General features: G+C 47.3%; 1 protein-coding gene and 1 long non-coding RNA gene across 4 annotated transcripts in view; both read right to left on the bottom strand.

Moving 5' to 3' along the window:
- Positions 1 to 1,341, bottom strand: part of FAM193A (family with sequence similarity 193 member A) — a 79,989-nt gene extending 78,648 nt beyond the window's left edge. For 2 of the 3 annotated variants that reach the window (XM_061467815.1, XM_061467822.1), the window contains exon 1: positions 814 to 1,340. In XM_061467815.1, coding sequence (XP_061323799.1) covers positions 814 to 1,080 — 267 coding nt within the window. In that variant the 5' untranslated portion in view covers positions 1,081 to 1,340. Of the gene's footprint in view, positions 1 to 813 lie in introns of all 3 variants that reach the window. The other variant, XM_061467828.1, reaches the window with a different exon arrangement.
- Positions 1 to 18,508, bottom strand: part of LOC133276736 (uncharacterized) — a 238,759-nt gene extending 220,251 nt beyond the window's left edge. Inside the window, exon 1 of the long non-coding RNA XR_009745984.1 lies at positions 18,232 to 18,508. This is a non-coding gene — a long non-coding RNA (uncharacterized LOC133276736). The remainder of the gene's footprint in view (positions 1 to 18,231) is intronic.
- Positions 18,509 to 19,112: the final 604 nt, after the last annotated feature.

Here is a 19,112-nt window from a genome sequence, read left to right as displayed (position 1 = left end):
TTTGTAAATATGACGCCTAAACGCAAGCCCTGCACAGATAACAAAAAAAACTGAGGTAACCTTTGTGAGAGAAAGGAACATAAACTTATTTACTCTTCTGTCACTGGAGCCAGCAGGATACCTGTCTAAAGGCCTAATCCCTGAGCAATTTTTCATTAAGAAAAAGACCAAGTAAACCACACAATCTGCTCCCAATAAATTTCACCATATTATGAAAGAACGTAACAGATCTAAATTATTCTGAGGCACCGGAGTGCAAACCACAGCCCGAGCTATAATGAACCTCTCATGTTTAATGAAGTTGTCTAGTGCAAAAAGGGCTCAATATTAACGGAAACGGGGGGGGGGGGGGGGAGACGAGACATACAAAGCTGTATTTCTCCTTCAAGGCCTGCCCACCTATTTGTTACACCTCCCTCACCAAGGTGGGGCCCGAGCCCTAAGACCCCCGGGGATGGGGACCCTGGAGCTGGCTCCTGCCGGGATTTCAGGAGAAGCCCCAGGAGGACACGGCCCCGAGCAGCCGGCGCTGCCCTTCCCCCACAAAGGGTGGGGAGCGGCGGACACTGCCCAGCCCCACCGCCCCGCCACACCGCGGCCCCCCGCCACTGCCGGGGCCCAGCACTCGTCTCCCCCGCCTCGCCGAGGCCCCGGGGTACGCACCCACCGATAAGGGCCGGGGGAGTGAGAGGATAGTGCGGTGGCAGCCCCCCACCCCCCTCCCGGCTACCTCCGCCGCCCGCGTGGGTGTGTGCCGGGCCCGCCGCAGCGGCATGTCACCGCCGCCCGCCCCGGCCCCGTCCCCCGCCTCACCTCACTGTGTCCCGCCGCGGCCCCGGCGCCGCCCAGGGCTCCGTTACCGGCGGTCGGCGGTGTCAGCAGGCCGCCCACCGCGCTCGGTGAGGCGGCGGCCGCCTGGGTCGCAGCCCTCAGAGGGGCCGCTCCCGCCGCCGCCCCGGCCTTGCCCAGGCCGCCAGCACCTCCGCCGCCGCTGGGGCCCGGCCCGCCGGTGCTGCTGAGGCCGCCGCCCCGCTTGTTCTTCCGGCGCTTGGCTCCGCGTTTGGCGTCGGCCGGACTCATCGTGCCTGACACCCGGGCAAGGGAGGAGGGAGCGGGGAGGGGAAGGAGGGGAAGGAGCGCGGGGCCGACGAGAGCGCCCGGGAGCGGAGGGGACGGGCAGGTCCGGGGCACGGTCCACCCCGGGCGTCTCGGAGCAGGGAGCACCGACTGTCACGGCAACGGGGACTCCTTCGGCCCCAGCGCCGCTGACCAGAGTTACCGTCCAATATGGCGGACACAAGGGGAAAGTGATCCCCCTTTACGTCGGGGGGCTCCCCCTTGCGCTGACGGGAACCCGCGTCGCGGAGCATGCTGGGATGTGTAGTTTCCGCACCGCAGACAACCATTAGCTCCCGCGGCAGGAGGAACTACAACTCCTGTCGTTCCCTGCGAGGCCCGCTTAGGCGCGGCCGGTGAGCTCATCCGTCCCCGCGGTGCAAGCTGGGAATCGTAGTCCCCTCCGGCGCCGTTACCCTCGCCGGCCGGCGTCGCCACCCTGGTCAAGGGACTACACCGTCGCCCGGGAGCCAGCGAGCACCACGTGATGCCCATCGCCGCACCTTAAAGGGGCCGCAGGTCTCATAGAGGGGTAAGGCAGCGGGAGCCGTGTTTCGTCAGAGCAGTGGGTGGGCTGCGGGCCCTTCGGCGGGGACAAGCCGCTCTGGCAGAGCACAGTCCTTCCATGTGGGGCTGCTTGGGTGTTGCTGCCTGCGACTGGCTTTGCCCCCCTGCCTTGCACGACGCCAGCTGGGCAAGGCAGGCTCAGAATGGGGTGTGACGCCCTTCAGGCTGGTGCCTGAGGTCGCTGAAGTGCCCTGAGGTCCTTGGATGCTCCTCATGGCCGGAGGAATGAGCTCCTCCAAAAAGAGGATCTCTTGTAGGTGAAGTGCCATAAAACAGAGCAGCCAGTCTGCTACTCCTCCCACCATTACCTGCTAGTGGGTTATGAATCACTTCTGCAATCATCAAGTCATAGAGTAGTTAGCATTGGGAAGGACCTTAAGATCATCTAGTTCCACCCCCCCTGCCATGGGCAGGGGCACCACACACTAAACCATGTCACCCAAGGCTCTCTCCAACCTGGCCTTGAACACCACCAGGGATGGAGCATTCACAACTTCCCTGGGCAACCCATTCCAGTGCCTCACCACCCTAACAGGAAAGAATTTCCTCCTTATATCCAATCTAAACTTCCCCTGTTTAAGTTTTAACCTGTTACCCCTTGTCCTATCACTACAGTCTCTAATGAAGAGTCCCTCCCCAGCATCCCTATAGGCCCCCTTCAGATACTGGAAGGCTGCTATGAGGTCTCCATGCAGCCTTCTCTTCTCCAGGCTGAACAGCCCCAACTTCCTCAGCCTGTCTTCATATGGGAGGTGCTCCAGTCCCCTGATCATCCTCGTGGCCCTTCTCTGGACTTGTTCCAGCAGTTCCATGTCCTTTTTATGTTGAGGACACCAGAACTGCACACAATACTCCAGGTGAGGTCTCAGAAGAGCAGAGTAGAGGGGCAGGATCACCTCCTTCGACCTGCTGGTCACGCTCCTTTTGATGCAGCCCAGGATACAGTTGGCTTTCTGGTCTGCCAGCACACACTGAAGCCGGCTCACGTTCATTTTCTCGTCGACCAACACCCCCAAGTCCTTCTCTGCAGGGCTGCTCTGAATCTCTTCTCTGCCATAGTTTCCCCAGGTTGTTTTCCACAATGTACAATCACACATGTGGGCCCAGGAAAAATGCAATGAATAGCTTTAAACTGAAAGAGGGTAGATTTAGATTAGATATTAAGTAGAAGCTCTTCCCTGTGAGGGTGCTGAGGCGCTGGCACAGGGTGCCCAGAGAAGCTGTGGCTGCCCCATCCCTGGCAGTGTTCAACACCAGGTTGGATGGGGCTTGGAACAATCTCATCTAGTGGCAGGTGCCCCTGCCCATGGCAGGGGGGTGGAACCGCATGAGGTTTAAGGCCCCTTCAACCCAAACCATTCTGTGATTCTATGATGATTCTATCATTTGATGTGACTGGGTGGCGTGATGTAAAGTTATAGCTATGAGCATATTAAACACAGTGATAACTTCTAGCAAAATAAAATCTTATTGCAGTTTTAAAATTTTCTTGGCATTGCATGGTAACAGTGATGGGTGAGGGTGCAGTTCAGGAGCACCAGCATATTTGCCTTTCATTCACTGATGATCATACAGGCTTAGAAAGTCATGGAAAAGACAGCTCAGGAGTTTTGGGAGAGAGCAGGAAGAAGGAACTAATTTCAGTGTGTCCTGATGAGTGGTTAGCAGCTCCACTAGAAGCTACCATCCATGCTGAAGCTGTTCCAGGCTTTGCTTGCCTCAATACACATGGAGGAGCTTTGCATGTACACGCAGGCAGCTGTGAAACCAGGAGAACATGTTTGTTCATTCTGTGGTCTAGTCAATGGTGAGGGTTTTGGGGCAGGGCTTTAGTCTTCATAAATGTTCCCAGTGCTCAGCACACATGGAGCTGCATAAACAGCAAATGACAGCGGCAGGAGTAGGGGCTATGCAAACCTCTTGCATTGTATGAAGACTTTTGGCACAAACAAATAAATTCTAGGCCTTGTAATATAAATTTGAAGTCGACTTCTTGTGACATCTCTTCTTAATATGTGGCATCGTTTTCAGAGCTAACATCTTTCGCTAGAAATGGTGACATGTCTTATTTCAGCCTTATATTGGGCCGTCTTTTTCTTCCTTTTGGAATTATATTTTCATTTGGCCCCTGTTTATTTAACAACATGCTTCTGAATGAAAGATTACAGCTCTGTCAGTCTCTCTATTCCCTATGTATTACAGATAAAAAGCATTATTATGATTAACTATTATAGTAAAATCACTCAGCTGTACAGGAGCTAAAGTAATGCTACTTAGTCTGACGTCACAGCATTAAATTCCCATACTCTCATTATAGAAACATAAATGTTTTCCTTTTACACTTCAGAAAATAAGGACCATGAAGATGAGTTTTTCAATATTAAAGAAAATTCAGAGTGTGGGACCTGCAAGTAAATACTAGTGCTCAGGGAAATTAAGTACTTTTATGGTTTTGAACTGAACTCAGCTACCACACCTTGTTTTCAACTACAATTAGCTGCTGAGCCAGTAGGTTGTTTTAGAAATGAACTTGGCACTTTGGTGGTGGAGTTGAACGCTTGTATGAACTAGAGCAAAAGGGAGAGGAAGTTAATTTAACTGCTGTTAATACCTACAGCTAAGTTTCTTGCCCTTGCTTGAATCGAATTACTTAAAATGTGCCACCTCATCCCTAAGAAAATAAACTCAGTCATTTGAACAAGCTAACTTTAATTTACCTCATTGTTAAAGCGTGGCATTGTACTTCAAAACCCTTTGGAGGGAAAAATTGTTTATACCCTGAAAAATTTACAGATTTTCTAGGAATTGCATTTATAAAACCTCACTGCATAAACAGCACAGTGCTTTACCATGCTCTTCCTTTGAACCAGCCCAGCTCCAGCAGCACTGCCTTTTCTCTGTGAGCCATAAAGTCAATAAAAGGGTGTATGGAGAGTTGTGCAGGTCACAGTTACCTTCCAGTTGTGCTTTCCAGATACAGAGGTGGCTGGGAAAACTCAGTATGGTTTTACCACCTCACTGGAGTGTTTGTGCTGGTCTCCCGTTGCACACACAGTGATGTAACAAATCTATACACTGAACTGTTATTGTAACTTCAATTAAAAAATAAGAGATGTGCTAATTGTTACTGTTCTTGAAATAATAGTCTCTGTGCCAGGGAGGTTAAAATTGATGGTTTCTTTTGCTTCATGGGGTTTGTAATTATGCATTTAGTTCCCAATTCTGCAAGTGCTACTTGGTGACTTCAGTAATAGACTGAAGTCAAAGAGCAACTTGCATGCAAGAGAGCCCCAGGAAGAGTTTAAAGCTGTCCTTCTTTCCCCACCATTGTGTAATTACCCCAATTCACAGAACTATTGCTGTATTGACATTTCCAAACCTTATTTTGAGGTCCTGGTTTTCTCTCCATTTTTTTTCCCTTTTTTTTTCCTGTATTGCTACAGTTTTACTGATGCTAACATTAAACAAGCAATTTGCCAGTGTAATTATTCTGCAACCAGCATTAATTTGTCTTTGCTGTCCAACAAGCTGACATTTTATTAGCATGTTCATTTTTCTAAAAGGCTTCTCTACAAGAGAGTGAGCATGCAAGTGTGTGGGCAGAGAGAGGGATGTGTTTACACTTAAGTAACACTTATGTGTTTACGTAAGTTACACTTAGGAAATACAGAGCCCAGAGACTTCCTCTCATATGAGTGCTGGCAGGGGCTGTGTCACTGGAGGTCCATGTTGTTCACCTCCAGAGGCTGTTCTATCTTTCCCCCAGGTTGGGTTAAATGCAAGGCTAGAAGATCCCTATTTGGTCCTCCTGCAATGCTGTGGCAGGGTCCAGTACAGTAGTTCCTGTGGCAGTACAAGATTCTACTGTACTGGACCTTGCCACAGCATGGCAGGAGGACTAAATAGGGGTTTTCTAGCCTTGCATTTCCACTACTTTGATTTAAGGTCATCATAATGGTGAGGGACAACCTGCATGATACACGAACCAAAATCACATCCCACCACACTTTGGGAAAGCACCTGGAGTTGACCAAGATCTCACAGAAGAGCACTGTCTGTGGTTATACAGCAATAGAATCATGATTAAAACTGGCACACAGATCACTAAAGCAGCATCACAGCAGATATCTACACAGCGTACCTTTTAATCAGCTTGCTTTCAGTTCTCATACCCAATTGCAGAAGATCTGAGCTCCTTCTACATACAATGGGTATTGGTAACAGGTTTCTGGATGGCCTTCATGGAGTCCTGGTTACAGCGTCCTACTCAAACAAAGAAAATGTTCTCAAGATAAGGTCAAGTGAGTTTTTTGTTGCTGAAACGAACTGAAGGATGATGCAAACGAGATCATTCCTCTAGCAAGGCTTTCCGTAAAGTAAAGGACTGCAGGTTTGCCTTTAGAAGGCCAAATTCACTTTCACCTAATCACTTCTGGAATTTGTTTCACAGCTCAGAGGTCCTGCAGAAAGTCAGACTTGCTCCAGAGCACCTACCATGGAGAACAATATCCCAGGGAAACCTTGACTTGGTACTTGCTGTAGCTGAGATGTGCGAGTCCCGGGTTGTTGTTCTCAGTGCCAGTGCTGGAAGACTCCTGTGTTGTGCTGAACTTAATAAGTACAGAGGCAGAGAAGCAAGAAAATTATTTCTTCCCAAATACCTCAGTAAACTGAACAAAGGTCTGTTTCTTACAATGGGAATGCTAGAACTTGTATGTCTGGTGAACTGATCTTAATTCAGCAGCTATTTTCCCCAATATTCTTTTGATTCTCAACATCTTCCCCCTCAGGGTAAACTCAGCCTATTCTGAAGAATGTCTTTTGGACCATAACCTGCATTTTATAAAGCATTGCTTGATTCTGAACACTGAGCTATGGTTATGTCATGTAATGTTGCTCTCTGTGAGCTGACATTTTACATAATGAAATAGGTGCCTCTTTGCATTGAAAAGCCACATTGCTGTCCTATTGTTGCCTATTGAAACAGCTACAAAGAAACTCTTTGCACATCAACACTAAGACCACAGATAAGACTCTGTATTGGTTCCCATTTTTCCTAACAAAAAGCATGAGATATACTGCTATATATATGGTATAGCTGCAGGTTGCTGGCATACAGCTAGAGGATGTCCTAACAGCACTACCAGCAGCAGTTCAAAATGAAGCAGAGCAGCCTGGAGACAACTGCCCTTCGATGCTTTCAAACCTATGAAAGAAAGTGTATGAGGAATGAAGTTTAGTCTCTCAGCTACAGTTTTGGAAGAAAATCCAATTTCCACTTTTCAGCATAGGTGTTAACCTACATGTTCTGAGCTTTGCTGGTGTGCGGGGGGAGTGAAGAGGGTATTTCTGTAGTCTGATCTTCTCTTTTCACAGCAGGAAAATACAGCAGCAGTTTCCTTGCTCAGTTTCCAGTCCTGCCTGCCCAGCCAGCCCAGTGCCTCAAGGAGCCCATTCTCTCTGCTCCCTCTGAAGGCCATGATCACTGTGGATTTTCACCTTCCCTGCCTTTTTGTTCTATCATTACTGCAAATAACCCTTAAAATTAAGCACTGTCAGCCATTTGCTGAGAGATCTTCCAGGGTTTTGGGTTGGTTCTGCAAGTGGGGTCAGATTTATTCTAGTACCATTTCTCCTGTTTCCAGCTACCTCTGTATAACAAAGCTTGGACTTCTTTTTACCCATTCATTTCACCTTCTAACAGATGCTAGCTTTATCCATCAGCTTTAATCCTGAGTATGACAGCTGAAAGAGCTCAACCTGCCTCCTGGCAGCCATTAGTACCTACAAGCACACATCCAATTTCCTGCAAGTTGTGCCAATAGATGCATACTCTACTTTTGCACTTATTGATCTGGAGGTTTTTAACATTATCAAGGTGAACAATGCAGCTTGTGAATCTTTCTTACTGTTTATCTTTCCGCTTCTTTGGCTTGTAAATTTATTACCACAGGAGAAAAAAGAGTATCTCATCACTTGTCTGTCTGCTGTTTCCTCAAGATATCCAAACTAATTTGTTTTTTACTATCACTGAGTTGTGGTGGTAGTAGCAGATCTTGTCATAACATGAGGATAGTCAACAGAGCTCACGGATCACCCAGGTTTCTACCCTATGTCTGAGAAACCTGGCAGAGAACAGGGATAGAAATCACCAGTTTTTGTTCTCCTTGCCTCTGAACAGTCAAGTTCATGAATTTTAATTGCCATTTATAGAGCAATGGGATCCAGAATAACGGTGAGGAGTTTTATGGGCTCGTGCCACCTTTCTCTGGTGGCAGAAGAGAGGGAGTCCTGTATGGGAAAATCTCCTCACCAGCATGATACTGGGGAATTAGCAACAGTTACAGACAGCATCTTTTGCCCATCCTGTCTGAACGGGAAGAACTGGGGCTTTAGGATGCTACAGGGGTAGCCTTTAAGCCTAGAAAAGCCCAATTCACCCTAACACCTTCAACATCATTCTTAACATTTCACTTATTATTGGGTTGCCCCCAAGTCAGCTGGGCTGGATGGCATTGTTTTCCTAAAGATCTCTGGTCTTAACCTAAGAAATACTGAGTAACAGAGAACACGTCACAGAAAAAGATGAGCTGAGAAGGCAAATGACCCTCCTTTTTAAAATGCCAGTAACTTCTGCATCCCAGACTTTGCTAGATAGAGCCTTGCCTGGCAGTACAAAATGGCAGTGTTAGTGGTGCAAAGGCCAGGTGGGCTGGAATGTTGTCCACTGCTGTCTTTAGGAAGGAAGCCCAGTGTCATTTCATGCATCTGGAACATGTTACTTCCTCACTACACATTTTGACAGCTTCCCTGCTTATTGAATGAGAAGCATGTGGGTGCTTCCCTGGGCATGACTGCCCTGGAGAAGGGAAGGGATAACAGCAAAGTGAGTGTGCTGCTCATCCTTTATTATGGAGTGTGTGGAGAGTAAGCTGGAAAAGCAACACATGGATCAAATCCAAGCAATAAAGAGTCAGTGCTCGCAATAACTATAGTTCAGCTTGGCAAGGAGCAGAACCTCTAGGTCTCACTGTGGGACAGAAGGGGCGGGAGTCATTTTCTGCATGTAGGCAGGCTGAGGGAAGCAAACACAAGGCACTTTGAGGAAGTTCTGAAGCCACGGCAGGGCATTGTGTTTTATGGCACTGGTTTTTATGGTGCCTTGCTCAAACAGACTAGCAGGAACACTGATGAAACCAATAATCCTGTGTTTCAGGTTCTTGATCTCTGTCTTGCTTCCCCAGGTCTTCTGCAGTGAGCCAGTCCCTGTTTCAGTCACCATCCCGAGCGGAATCTGAGAGAGAAGAGGTCCCTTGAAAGCCTCCAGCCCCTTAACGGTAATGGATTCAAACCTCCATGAGCCTGTCATCTTTGCACCCTAGGCTGTGGTGCAGACACCTACCACTAAACCATGATGCATTAGCTACAGTACACAGTAGGGGACAAGCCACCAAATCGAAGTTTTCCTGCTTTTGCTTCTGACACAAGGTTACTCTGAATCACCTGATGCCATGCAGTAGGCACATCCCACGTTTGAACGTCTCATGTGAGCTTTTTGGCTGAAGAAAAACATATCAGTTTAAGCACTAAAAAAGAAGCATGTCAGTAAGCTAGAAAAGCTGATTTCTGTAAGCTGTTTCTAGCAGTAGTATGCAGAGAAAACCAAACCAAATGCTGCCACCTTGTCTCAGTGACCTGCTTAAGGTTGTTTTTTTAATACATTGATCACTTTTAGTCCTGTTTGATTGAGGCAGAGGTCCCCAGGTATGGCATCCTACAAGTTTTATGTGGACATTAACTTTCACATCCCCAGGGTAGCCCCACAAAGGGAAAACACTTTCAGTTTCTTATCTGTAATGAGAGGCAAGAACCCACTGGCCAGTCAGCCCATGAGTAACTTCAGGCACAGCATAAAAGATGCTGCCCCTTGCCTGGCCATGCAGAGAGGAAATGGGAAAGCTGGGAGGGGAAAGGCAGGAATGTGGGTATGCAGAGTCCAGCCCCATGGGAAGCTTCATTTCCACTTCTCAGACAGCAGCATATTTCAGTGAAGACTAAGATTCAGAGGTGGCCTCGCTGAGTTGCCTCCAAGCCTGGGGCGCTGGGGGCTAGCATTTGGTCCAAGATGAAAGAGACCAAAACCAGCTGTGAAATCCCAGTCCAGACCAAATTCCTTACCACAATAAACGTCTGTACTTCCAACTTAAATATTTGGCTTGCTTGAAGAGATTATTGGAACTGACTGGGCTTGCCCCTGGACTGTTGAATCATTCCCATGTTGTCTTCTAAAATCCAAACTAGGTCTTTTAATCCTTAGAAAACTTGAGTAGCTAGTATAATGATGTAATCCAAGAAGATGCTGAGCACCAGACATCTCATAGCAGGAAGTATTAATATGTTTGGGTTTTAGCTGCAGGTCCTTTAAGAGCTACCTGTTATTCTAACCAATTCACATCATTTGCACAGTGGGGCTTTTTGCTGGATTAATGAGCAGTTCACTGTAAACAACCATTCCGTGGTATTTATATGAATAGAGGGTGTCATAATTCTGAGTTTCTCTTATCCCTCTTAAAATATTCAAGGAAGGTCCCCAAAGGGCCCGGTCACATTTGGATAAGGCTGGCATTGTTCCAAGAGTGTGTGATCCTATTCGGTGATTCTGTGATTGCCGGAGAAAGGGAATTTATTTGACTAAGAATGAGAAAATAGCATTATTTACCAGCTAAGAGCTGATCCTGCAGGGAGTGGAACATTGTCTGCCTGGGTGTCAGAGGAGACTGAGGCCACTCCATATCTCATCCCCAGATTTAATAAACACTGACATGTTTGCACAGTATGTGCTTGCAAGAGGAATTTCTCTAAGTGCAAGGAGGCATTTTGTGTATTAGGAAGGCCAGCAGAGACAGTTTCTGAGCCACTTCAGTATCAGGGTTGTCAAGTGCAACAGCAACATCAAAAGCTTCAGCGGAGATGAGCTTGTTAATGTAAACTGGTTCTGGGCACAAACCACTGTTTCTGGGCTACGGTTGCTGGGTTTCAAGGATTTGCTAATCTAGTTTATCTATAATCTATCTATCCCTTTACCTATTTATTTCGAAGAAGTAAAAATGACATGTGCATGGACTTGTTCAAGTATACAAGTAAAAAGGCACTTAACCCCTGTGGTCACATTTAGCATACACATTTAAGCATACCTTTATCTTTCATTCCAGAGAGAAATCAGGGCACAGTTGTACACTGCGATTTGTTTTTAAAACACCCACCTTCAGAGAGTGCATCATGCCATCAACCACATGCCATTTGGGGGGGAAAAGGGTGGAACAAGAAAAGACTGGACATCGCAAACATTTTACCACCTGCAATCCTACCAGTTACAGAGAATATGAAGACAGAGCTTGTAAACACAGCTTCAAAGGCACTGTGGATCACTCCATTGATTTCTGCCTGTTTGTTCCCCCCGGCATATACTGGCAAGCTTGGACACAAGAGCAACATCTTTCTTTCTTCTTCTGTGTAAGTTTTCCTTCTGCTTCTTCCAGTTCCCTCCAGGATGGCACCCAAATGATTTGGAACAACAGCAGGAGAAGGCTGCAGGTTGAAATAGTCAGAAGTTTGATTTTTCAAGGGTAGATTTTCCGAATGCTGCCTAATTGGTACCTGAGTAAATTTTCTCTTCCCACTTTTAGAATGTCTACATTATTGAAGGCGATTCATGCCAACTGAAGTCAAGGGAAACAGGTTATAGTTGGGCATGGTTACGATAACTTTATTTATACTCATTTCTATCACATTTCAACTCCCACAGCCATCCAGCAGTTCCCTTTCTTTGGCTAAGGAAGCACTTGTGGTTCTCTCACTCAAAATGGAAAGTCCCGCGGTTCTCAAGGAAGGGTCACTTTGTTACGTCTCAAGCAATTTCATTGTCTTCAAAGTGCAAAACAAAAAAAGTGGAAAATGTCTTTATTTGAGAGTGTCTGGTAGCCAGATGCATCATAGATAAAAATAATGGTTAATAACTGGAATCCAGAAGGGGCAGCAGATTCAGTCTGAGTGAATTCAAAAGCTTTGTCAAAAAGAGCAATTCCTTTTTGACAGCTTGAATGCTCAGAAAGCTGGAAGGAGAAGGGCTGCCAGGAATGTGTTTTGGGGAAAATACTTTCTACTGAGGATAGCCTTTAGTATCTGAGCTAACCTAGGTTACCCCTTGGATGGTACTTGCTGCTTGTGCTCTGGTCTCAGATGCGCAGGGTCTGGATTGAGTTTCTTTTTCTTCCCAGTGCCCTGTGTGATTCTGATAATTTATTTAACGTCCTTGGGCTAAGTTTCCCTTGTATAAAGTAGAAATAAAAACCACTGTGGATGTCTTCCTTCTGAGCCTCTCCAGCATGGTACCTTATAATTTCCAGAATGGTAAGATACAAATACAAACACTGCCTGCTCACAGTATTTAGAATAGTTGGTTAAAGCAGCATCCCTCATTTATAAAAGAATTTATCAAAGCAGCTTAAAAACTTCTTTATTAAAAAAAAAAAGGAATAAAACACTAAATCCCTATCTCATAGCAATTTAGTGACTGTTCTATTTCCACCAGTCACACACAGTATTTCCTTAGTGCTTTCGCTGCTAAAGGAATACAAAAAGGCCACAGTCCCAGTTTCCTACCCACGGTGAGATGCTGGAGTCTGATTGCTGCCATGTGAAGCCAAAGGAGCTGCAGCATTGTCCACTCTGTAACACACTGGTCTGCCTGTAACTCAGGGATATAGATCTGTCTGAGCTCATAATGAGCATGTTCTGAGCTGTCAAAGTGAAGTCTTTTTCCCCTCCAAGGTTTTAGAACGTGACCCTATTTTCCAGAGAATTTCACTGACCGTTTTCTTCAGGTCTGCATTAAACTGTCAAAAGCTCTTGCTGTTGCTGTTAAGCCTCAACAAAAAGTCTCATCTGTTTTGCCTAGTTAACTTGGGTGAGTTTTTGCAGCATTTTCCCCCTGTTATCCTTGGAGGTCTGGTACAATGCAGCCCTTGTCTCACCCCAGCTATAATTATTGGTAAGAACAGAAAGAAGGGGAAAAGCGGAGGAGAGATGAGAAGGGCATCCCTTAGGGCACGTTGCAGTTTGCCTGTGACCTTTAGGAGGCAGTGTCAAATAGCTGCCTGTTACGGAGACCAGAAGGGCTTTTGTGCTTTGATAGAGAAACCTGAGCATATTTGGGTTCAGCTGTGGGCCAAGGCAGGACTGGGTTTGGATTTGCTTGGTGCCTCATTCGAGAAAGCCTAATCCGAGAGAAGAAGAGGGAGAAGGTGGTGAAGGCAGCTCAGGGAAAGCAGAAGAACGAAGGACAAAGGGGGACAAGGAAAAATGTTAACGTTTTGAGCCACCTCTTCTTTCACTTTATTAGGCCCACGTGAAAAATCAGCCCATGGCAGAGCACCTTTGTGGGTCTGTGCACTACCGGTAAGTGTAGTGGTAATCTCAAAGTGCCCCACTGCGAGATGTGAGCTCCTTCTTGTCCCCTCTGCACACAGAGGATGAAACCTTTCTCTTAAGAATAACACTAAAAAAGAAGAATTTTCTTAAAAATTAATGCTTAGGGTACATCAAAATTATTGTAACCTCCTGTTCTTGCTCAGCAAGTCCAGCCTCAGAGTAACCATGGCAACACCAAGCACCCATTTTGTGGTTTTCTCCCCCACTTGTAGCCACTGTCAGGGAAGCCAGTCCTGGCTTTGCCGCAGCACCAGGGAGCAGGGAGTGCTGCGGGAGTCAAGGTAGTAAACTGACCCGCCTGCTTTATGGTTTGTAGCCATCCTGCATGGCTGCTGAGCTGCTCTGTGTGCCACAGCTTTCCTCTGAGGCTCATGGAGACATGGAGGGACCACCAACATGCAAACAGCCCTGGTACATCAGCTGGCGACAGCTTCTCCTGCCTTTATCTACATGAGATTTTAAGTCCTTAAGTCCTGTTTGCCTCCATCCATGATGGGAAATGGAGCATCGGGTTTTGCTGTCCTTGCTGATGCCACGCGTGGCTGCTGGCACCAGGAGGCGCTTCCTGCAGCAGTGAGTGCTGAAGGCTGCATGCCTGAGCTCCTGGAGCGGGCAGTGAGTCATTCACCTCCAGTGGAAGCAGTAAGTAGGGACAAGCTTGGTTTCCACTCCAGATGCAGCATCTCCACCTTTGACACAGGCGGCTTTTCTGTCCCATCAAGGCTGAGCGTGGAGGAAAATATCTTTTCAGTGTCAGGCATGTTCTCAATACGAGTCACCTTTAGCAAAAGCATCCTTTTGCCTGCAGGCTGGAGTGGTCCTGATTCTCACAGCATCCCCGTGTCACCTCTAGGAATAAAGGTACATACAAACATCACAGGCAGCTGACAAGCTGAAGAAAAATAGTGCTTGCTGTCTCTGACCCCCAGTCACACAATCTCTGCTGACCACCTGCAGTTTTTCTGGCTTTCCTCTCACCAGCATCGCCAGTGCTGTGCTTTGCTGTGAAAATGATACAAACTACGGCTCAGCCGATGAGAAACACAGCGCAGCCAGGGGCACGTGTAGCTGTCACACCACTGTAGCCTGCAGCAGTCCCCCAGCACGGTGGCATCTTCCCCAGCAATTTTGCACAGGATGGCTCTGCAAAATTACCCAGTAATTAGATAAAACAAGCAGGATCCCTTTGCTTAGCAGCAGGACAAATGCTGCGAGACTGACCCACACCACAGGTGCCTTCCCAGGTCTTCACTTTGCCCTGTTTATGACAGTGCATTACAAGGAATCTCTGGGGTGACCAAAACATCACGGAGCCATTGCAGCAGACCCTGTGGCAGTCAGCAGAGCTATTTCGTGTGCACAGAGTGAGGGTGGATGACGATCCCAGGCTGTTTGGATAAGGTGCGATTAAAGGAAGATAGAAACAACAGCCTGATTTCGTTCTGCAAATTTGTAAGTATCTGTTTCACTCACCTGGGTTTTTTCCTACAGGGATTGCTACTGCTTTTCTGCTTTGCCTTTAATGAATAAATCCTTCCTGCGAGAAGCTGCATGCACTTTGTTTTACTATTTTGTCCATTAACAGCCTTAGCTTTGCAGGCTATGAGGCCATTCCTTTCCACAGTGACATCAGCCCGTGGAGGATGTGATGTAATTTAGCACGAGTAATTTAGAGTTAAGCTGCTGCAACAGCCACAGGCTCCCTCCACCGTGCAGAGCGTTCTGACGCAGTGCAAAGGCTCCTCCTTGCGATAACAAAGGAGACAGTGGGAGACACGCTCGACAGACCTCCGTTTCCTACATTAACACGAGCTGTGGACACAACGTTCCAGGACCGGGAACAGAGAGCTGTGCTCACCCAACCGCGCTCACCCCACTGACCCCACATGCGCTCAGGGCCGTGGAGTCAAAGCTGACAGCCACGAGCATCAGCCCATGTCGATGTGCATCCATCTGGGTACTGTTACCTACCACAGACAATAGATTGAGAGCGCTTTGGAGAAGGGCAATGCCTTTTTCATTCCCTGCAAAGCATCCTGCTCTCCTCTGGACACTGCATAAAGCCGCTCTGCTGTTTCCAAGGTGATGCCTAGAGGTGAAGCCTGTCATGTATTTTCTTGCCGGTAGCAGCAGCTGTAGCTGAGAGATGACCTTGGACGGGCCAGTGTTTGAATGGAGGTAGGAAAAAGACTGGGAAAAAAAGTTCTATTTGTAATCGTTTTTTAAATATCGATAAGAAAAATATAAATGAGGGCATTTCTTGTATGAGATGGTGTTTTCTAATGCACTTCAAGTCCTTGCACCTGGAGTGAGCATTGTACCTACATTGGAAACCACAAAATCATTTGATCCTTCTTTATGTCTGTCTTCTAAGGCGACAGTTACATTTGTTGTTTGTGCCTAATATTGTCTTGAGTTACCTGAGGAGGACTCTGGTTTTAAGGTTTCGAGCTTTAGGAATCAAAAAGTGTATGTTCCTTTCTGTGGGCTCCTTAAAAGAGGGACTTGCTGTGGATGCAGCACTTGGCCCTTTGCTACCTTTGGGACTTCCTGAAATCTTGTGGAACCTTTTCTAAACTTGAGAATATCATTCTGGAATTTCTTTCCCAGAGTTTTGCCACACTTTAGGCTTGGTTTACCCTCACTGGAGTCTTTTGCTGACCTCCTTGAGCTCAGAATTTCATAGCACTCTTTGGTTTTGCAAGCAGTGGAGGTTTGGTTTAATAGCCACATTTCAGTCAGTGCCCTAAGGAAACAAAGAGAAGCTGACCCCAGAAGATGCTCATCTCCTTTTTGGTTTTCCTTCTGGTAATTCCATGGTGGAAGTGTAAGCACATCCTGTGCACGCATGGATGTGACGGGCATTTCTCTAAAACATTATAATCTGTTCTTGCAGGGTAGCGTTGCTACCCACCTAGGTTAGACCGTCACTTCATCCGGGCTGCCATCTGCCTCTGAGCAATCAATGCCAGGTGTGTTAAAGGAAAATTGACAAGATCAGCCCTGGGCTTTGAACACGGTTGTTTGAATGTCAGCTTTTCTCAGGGCAGTTTTGCCCAGTCCCGTGGTGTTCAAGATGAAACTAAAGGCTGGGAGATGGTAACCAGCAATAGAGCGTGGATGTTTGAATCACTGTCAAGTCCTGAAGTCCAGAAAACTTGGAAGCAGAAGGATGAATGGAGATGAAGGGAGCTCTGGTCAACTCTCATCCTCCCTCCAGTCCTCACCAGGAGTGTAACACAGTTGTGGTCATTCAAGTGAGCCCTCATTGAGCTGGAGGTCTTCTCAACCACGGGCTCTGATGCAGTGGAGACTTGCAGTCTGGACTGGTGTCTGTGGTTCTTTGGGCAGCAAAAAGAGTAAGCCATCCACCGCAAGAGCATTTTGTTTCGATGTTAAAACGTGATAGACAACAAATGTCTTTGTGTCTGTAAGCTGGGTGGTTTATGCCTTCTCAGGCACGAGAAGTGCCTTCTCAGGCACAGAAGCCCTGCCATTCCCAAGGCAGGATTTGGTTTGCAGAGAGAAGAGCAGAGGCGACTGTCCTGCTTTGCAGGCAAGATGCAGAGCATGACCTATATTGCAAGGGAGAGACCCCGAGGCAGATTTAGCAGCTCACAATTACCTCTTTTAGCACTGCTTAGCCTGGCACAGGGCAGAGATGGTGTGACAGGGTTTGACTGCCTCGCTCCAGCTCAGGGCTGGCCCCATCCTCTCTCTCCCCACAGCAGGATGGCAACCACGCAAGAGCTGTTGGTAGCTGCAGCAGAATGCCTGAGCATCAGCATGAGGTACTACGAAACCTCTGCCTCCACGTCCAGTGGCACAGCTCTGCATTAGGTCACGCATTTGTTGTTTGCACCAGGAGGAATTGAGGTGGCATGTGGTAGGGAAATAGTGGGGGGTTTGTTTTCTATGGAAAACAATGGAAATGTGCAAAATCAAAACCACACGGGCCATACCGCTGTGCAAATCCTAGGCTTACAGCAGCTCTGCTGCCTACAATAAGACCAAGCATACTTACTTGCTGTGCTGAATTCCAGGCAGCACTGTGGTACATCCAGAGGGCACAACAGGCGCCTGAATTAGGGTACAAGCATCAGTTCAGCAATGTTTTGCGTTTATAGTCACTGGAAGACTATAGACTTGTGGTGGATTCTCCAGTCTTGGACACTTTTAAGATTTGGCGGGTCAGGGCGCTGGGACATCTAGGCTAGGTCATGCTTTGCTTGGAAAGGTTGGACCAGATGAAACTGGAACTGATCCCTTCCAACCTGGGATTCTATGACTCTGTGATAAGAAAAGTAAAGCTAATGGTGGCTTACATGCACATACGCTTCGGATTTTGCTAAGAAACACTAACCCCAGCCCTCTGTCCACTCCAAAACACTCTGGCAACAGCCAACAGTGTATTTCTCCAACTTGGGTTTTCTCCTGTTTATACGTTTTGGTAATTCCCAGAACCAGAAAACAGGGAAGCAGGGCACAAAGGATTAGCACAAAACCAAGGTCCCCTCATGCTGTCACCTCCTCCAGTCCATGAGATGAGTGCCTCTGAGGGATGTTTTCCGGGTGTTCCCACCTGGGACAAGACCCTTTTCCAGAAGAAATTCGGCAACAGGGCACAGCTCCCCAAGCCATGTGGGGCAGGTCAGCTCTGGATGGTCTCACCTGCGAGGTACAGGATGTGGCACATGGGATAGGAGCAACGTAATTCAGTTTTGGGAGGTGAGCTCTAGCCCTGGGACCCCTGCCAAAGCTGCTCTATAAAACACCAGGCTTACCCAAGCAACAGGCCCAAATTGCTAAGTGTTGGATTTAAGCTACAACAGTGAGTTTTCTATCCCAGTGAACTGCATGGCATCCTGGTCTGGCAAAACACAGTACTGGGCATCAGTATGGCACTGAATGGGGGATGTGGGACACATACCCAGGACCACAGGTGTTTTTCAGCCTATAAACACAACAGCTTACCCAGGATCTATCAGATATTACGGGTGCATATTTGCTACTTCAGATGGGGAAGCCCGGGAGGATTATTGAGGAGGTTAGAATCACAGAATCATAGAATAGTTAGGGTTGGAAAGGACCTTAAGATCATCCAGTTCCAAGCCCCCTGCCATGGGCAGGGACACCTCACACTAAACCACGGCACCCAAGGCTCTGTCCAACCTGGCCTTGAACACTGTCAGGGATGGAGCATTCACAGCTTCCTTGGGCAACCCATTCCAGTGCTTCACCACCCTTACAGTAAAGAACTTCTTCCTTATATCTAACCTGAACTTCCCCTGTTTAAGTTTTAACCCGTTACCCCTTGTCCCATCACTACGGTTCCTAATGAAGAGTCCCTCCCCAGCATCCTCACAGGTACCCTTAGGGCTGATAGTCTCACTCCTGTCCGCACTATCCAACCCTTGCAAGTTCAGCTGTAAAATCAGTGTGTGTGGTAGTGCAGATACATAAATGCATACACATTTGTTTTCAAAAGAATTTAAAAAAAAAAAAAAAAGCTTTTTTTAGACATCCTAACATATATGAAACAATAATAAAACCACTAAAATCCTACACGGTGTCTATGTAGCAATGCTGAGGTATAACAAGAACTTTACTTTCCATTTGTTAAATATCAACCCCATCCTATTTGCTTTTCATTTCCAAGGAGCTGCTGCACACCCCACACAATGATTTCATTCATCTCTTCAGATGACAAGGTGTTGTCCAGCTCTGGCACCGTGAAACCCCGTAGCTGCCAGAGGGAGTGGTGGGCTTGCAGCAGATCCGCAAAGAGGGTCCCAGCTTTTTCCCTCGGCATCCCCATGCACGTGACAAACAACAGCCCTGCTTTGGCAGGGAAAGAGGCTCTGAAACGAAGGCTCTGCCTGACTTCACGCCTAGGAGCCAGGAGGCATTTCTCAAGTCGCCAAACCTGCAACGCTGCT

Source organism: Pezoporus flaviventris, unplaced genomic scaffold, assembly GCF_033815535.1.
Source record: "Pezoporus flaviventris isolate CSIRO_AGI_PZ_B2104156 unplaced genomic scaffold, CSIRO_AGI_Pfla_v1 ptg000002l, whole genome shotgun sequence".
Classification (NCBI taxonomy): domain Eukaryota; kingdom Metazoa; phylum Chordata; class Aves; order Psittaciformes; family Psittacidae; genus Pezoporus; species Pezoporus flaviventris.
The sequence above is the reverse complement of the archived record's forward strand: the minus strand, read 5'-3'. Positions and strand labels throughout refer to the sequence as shown.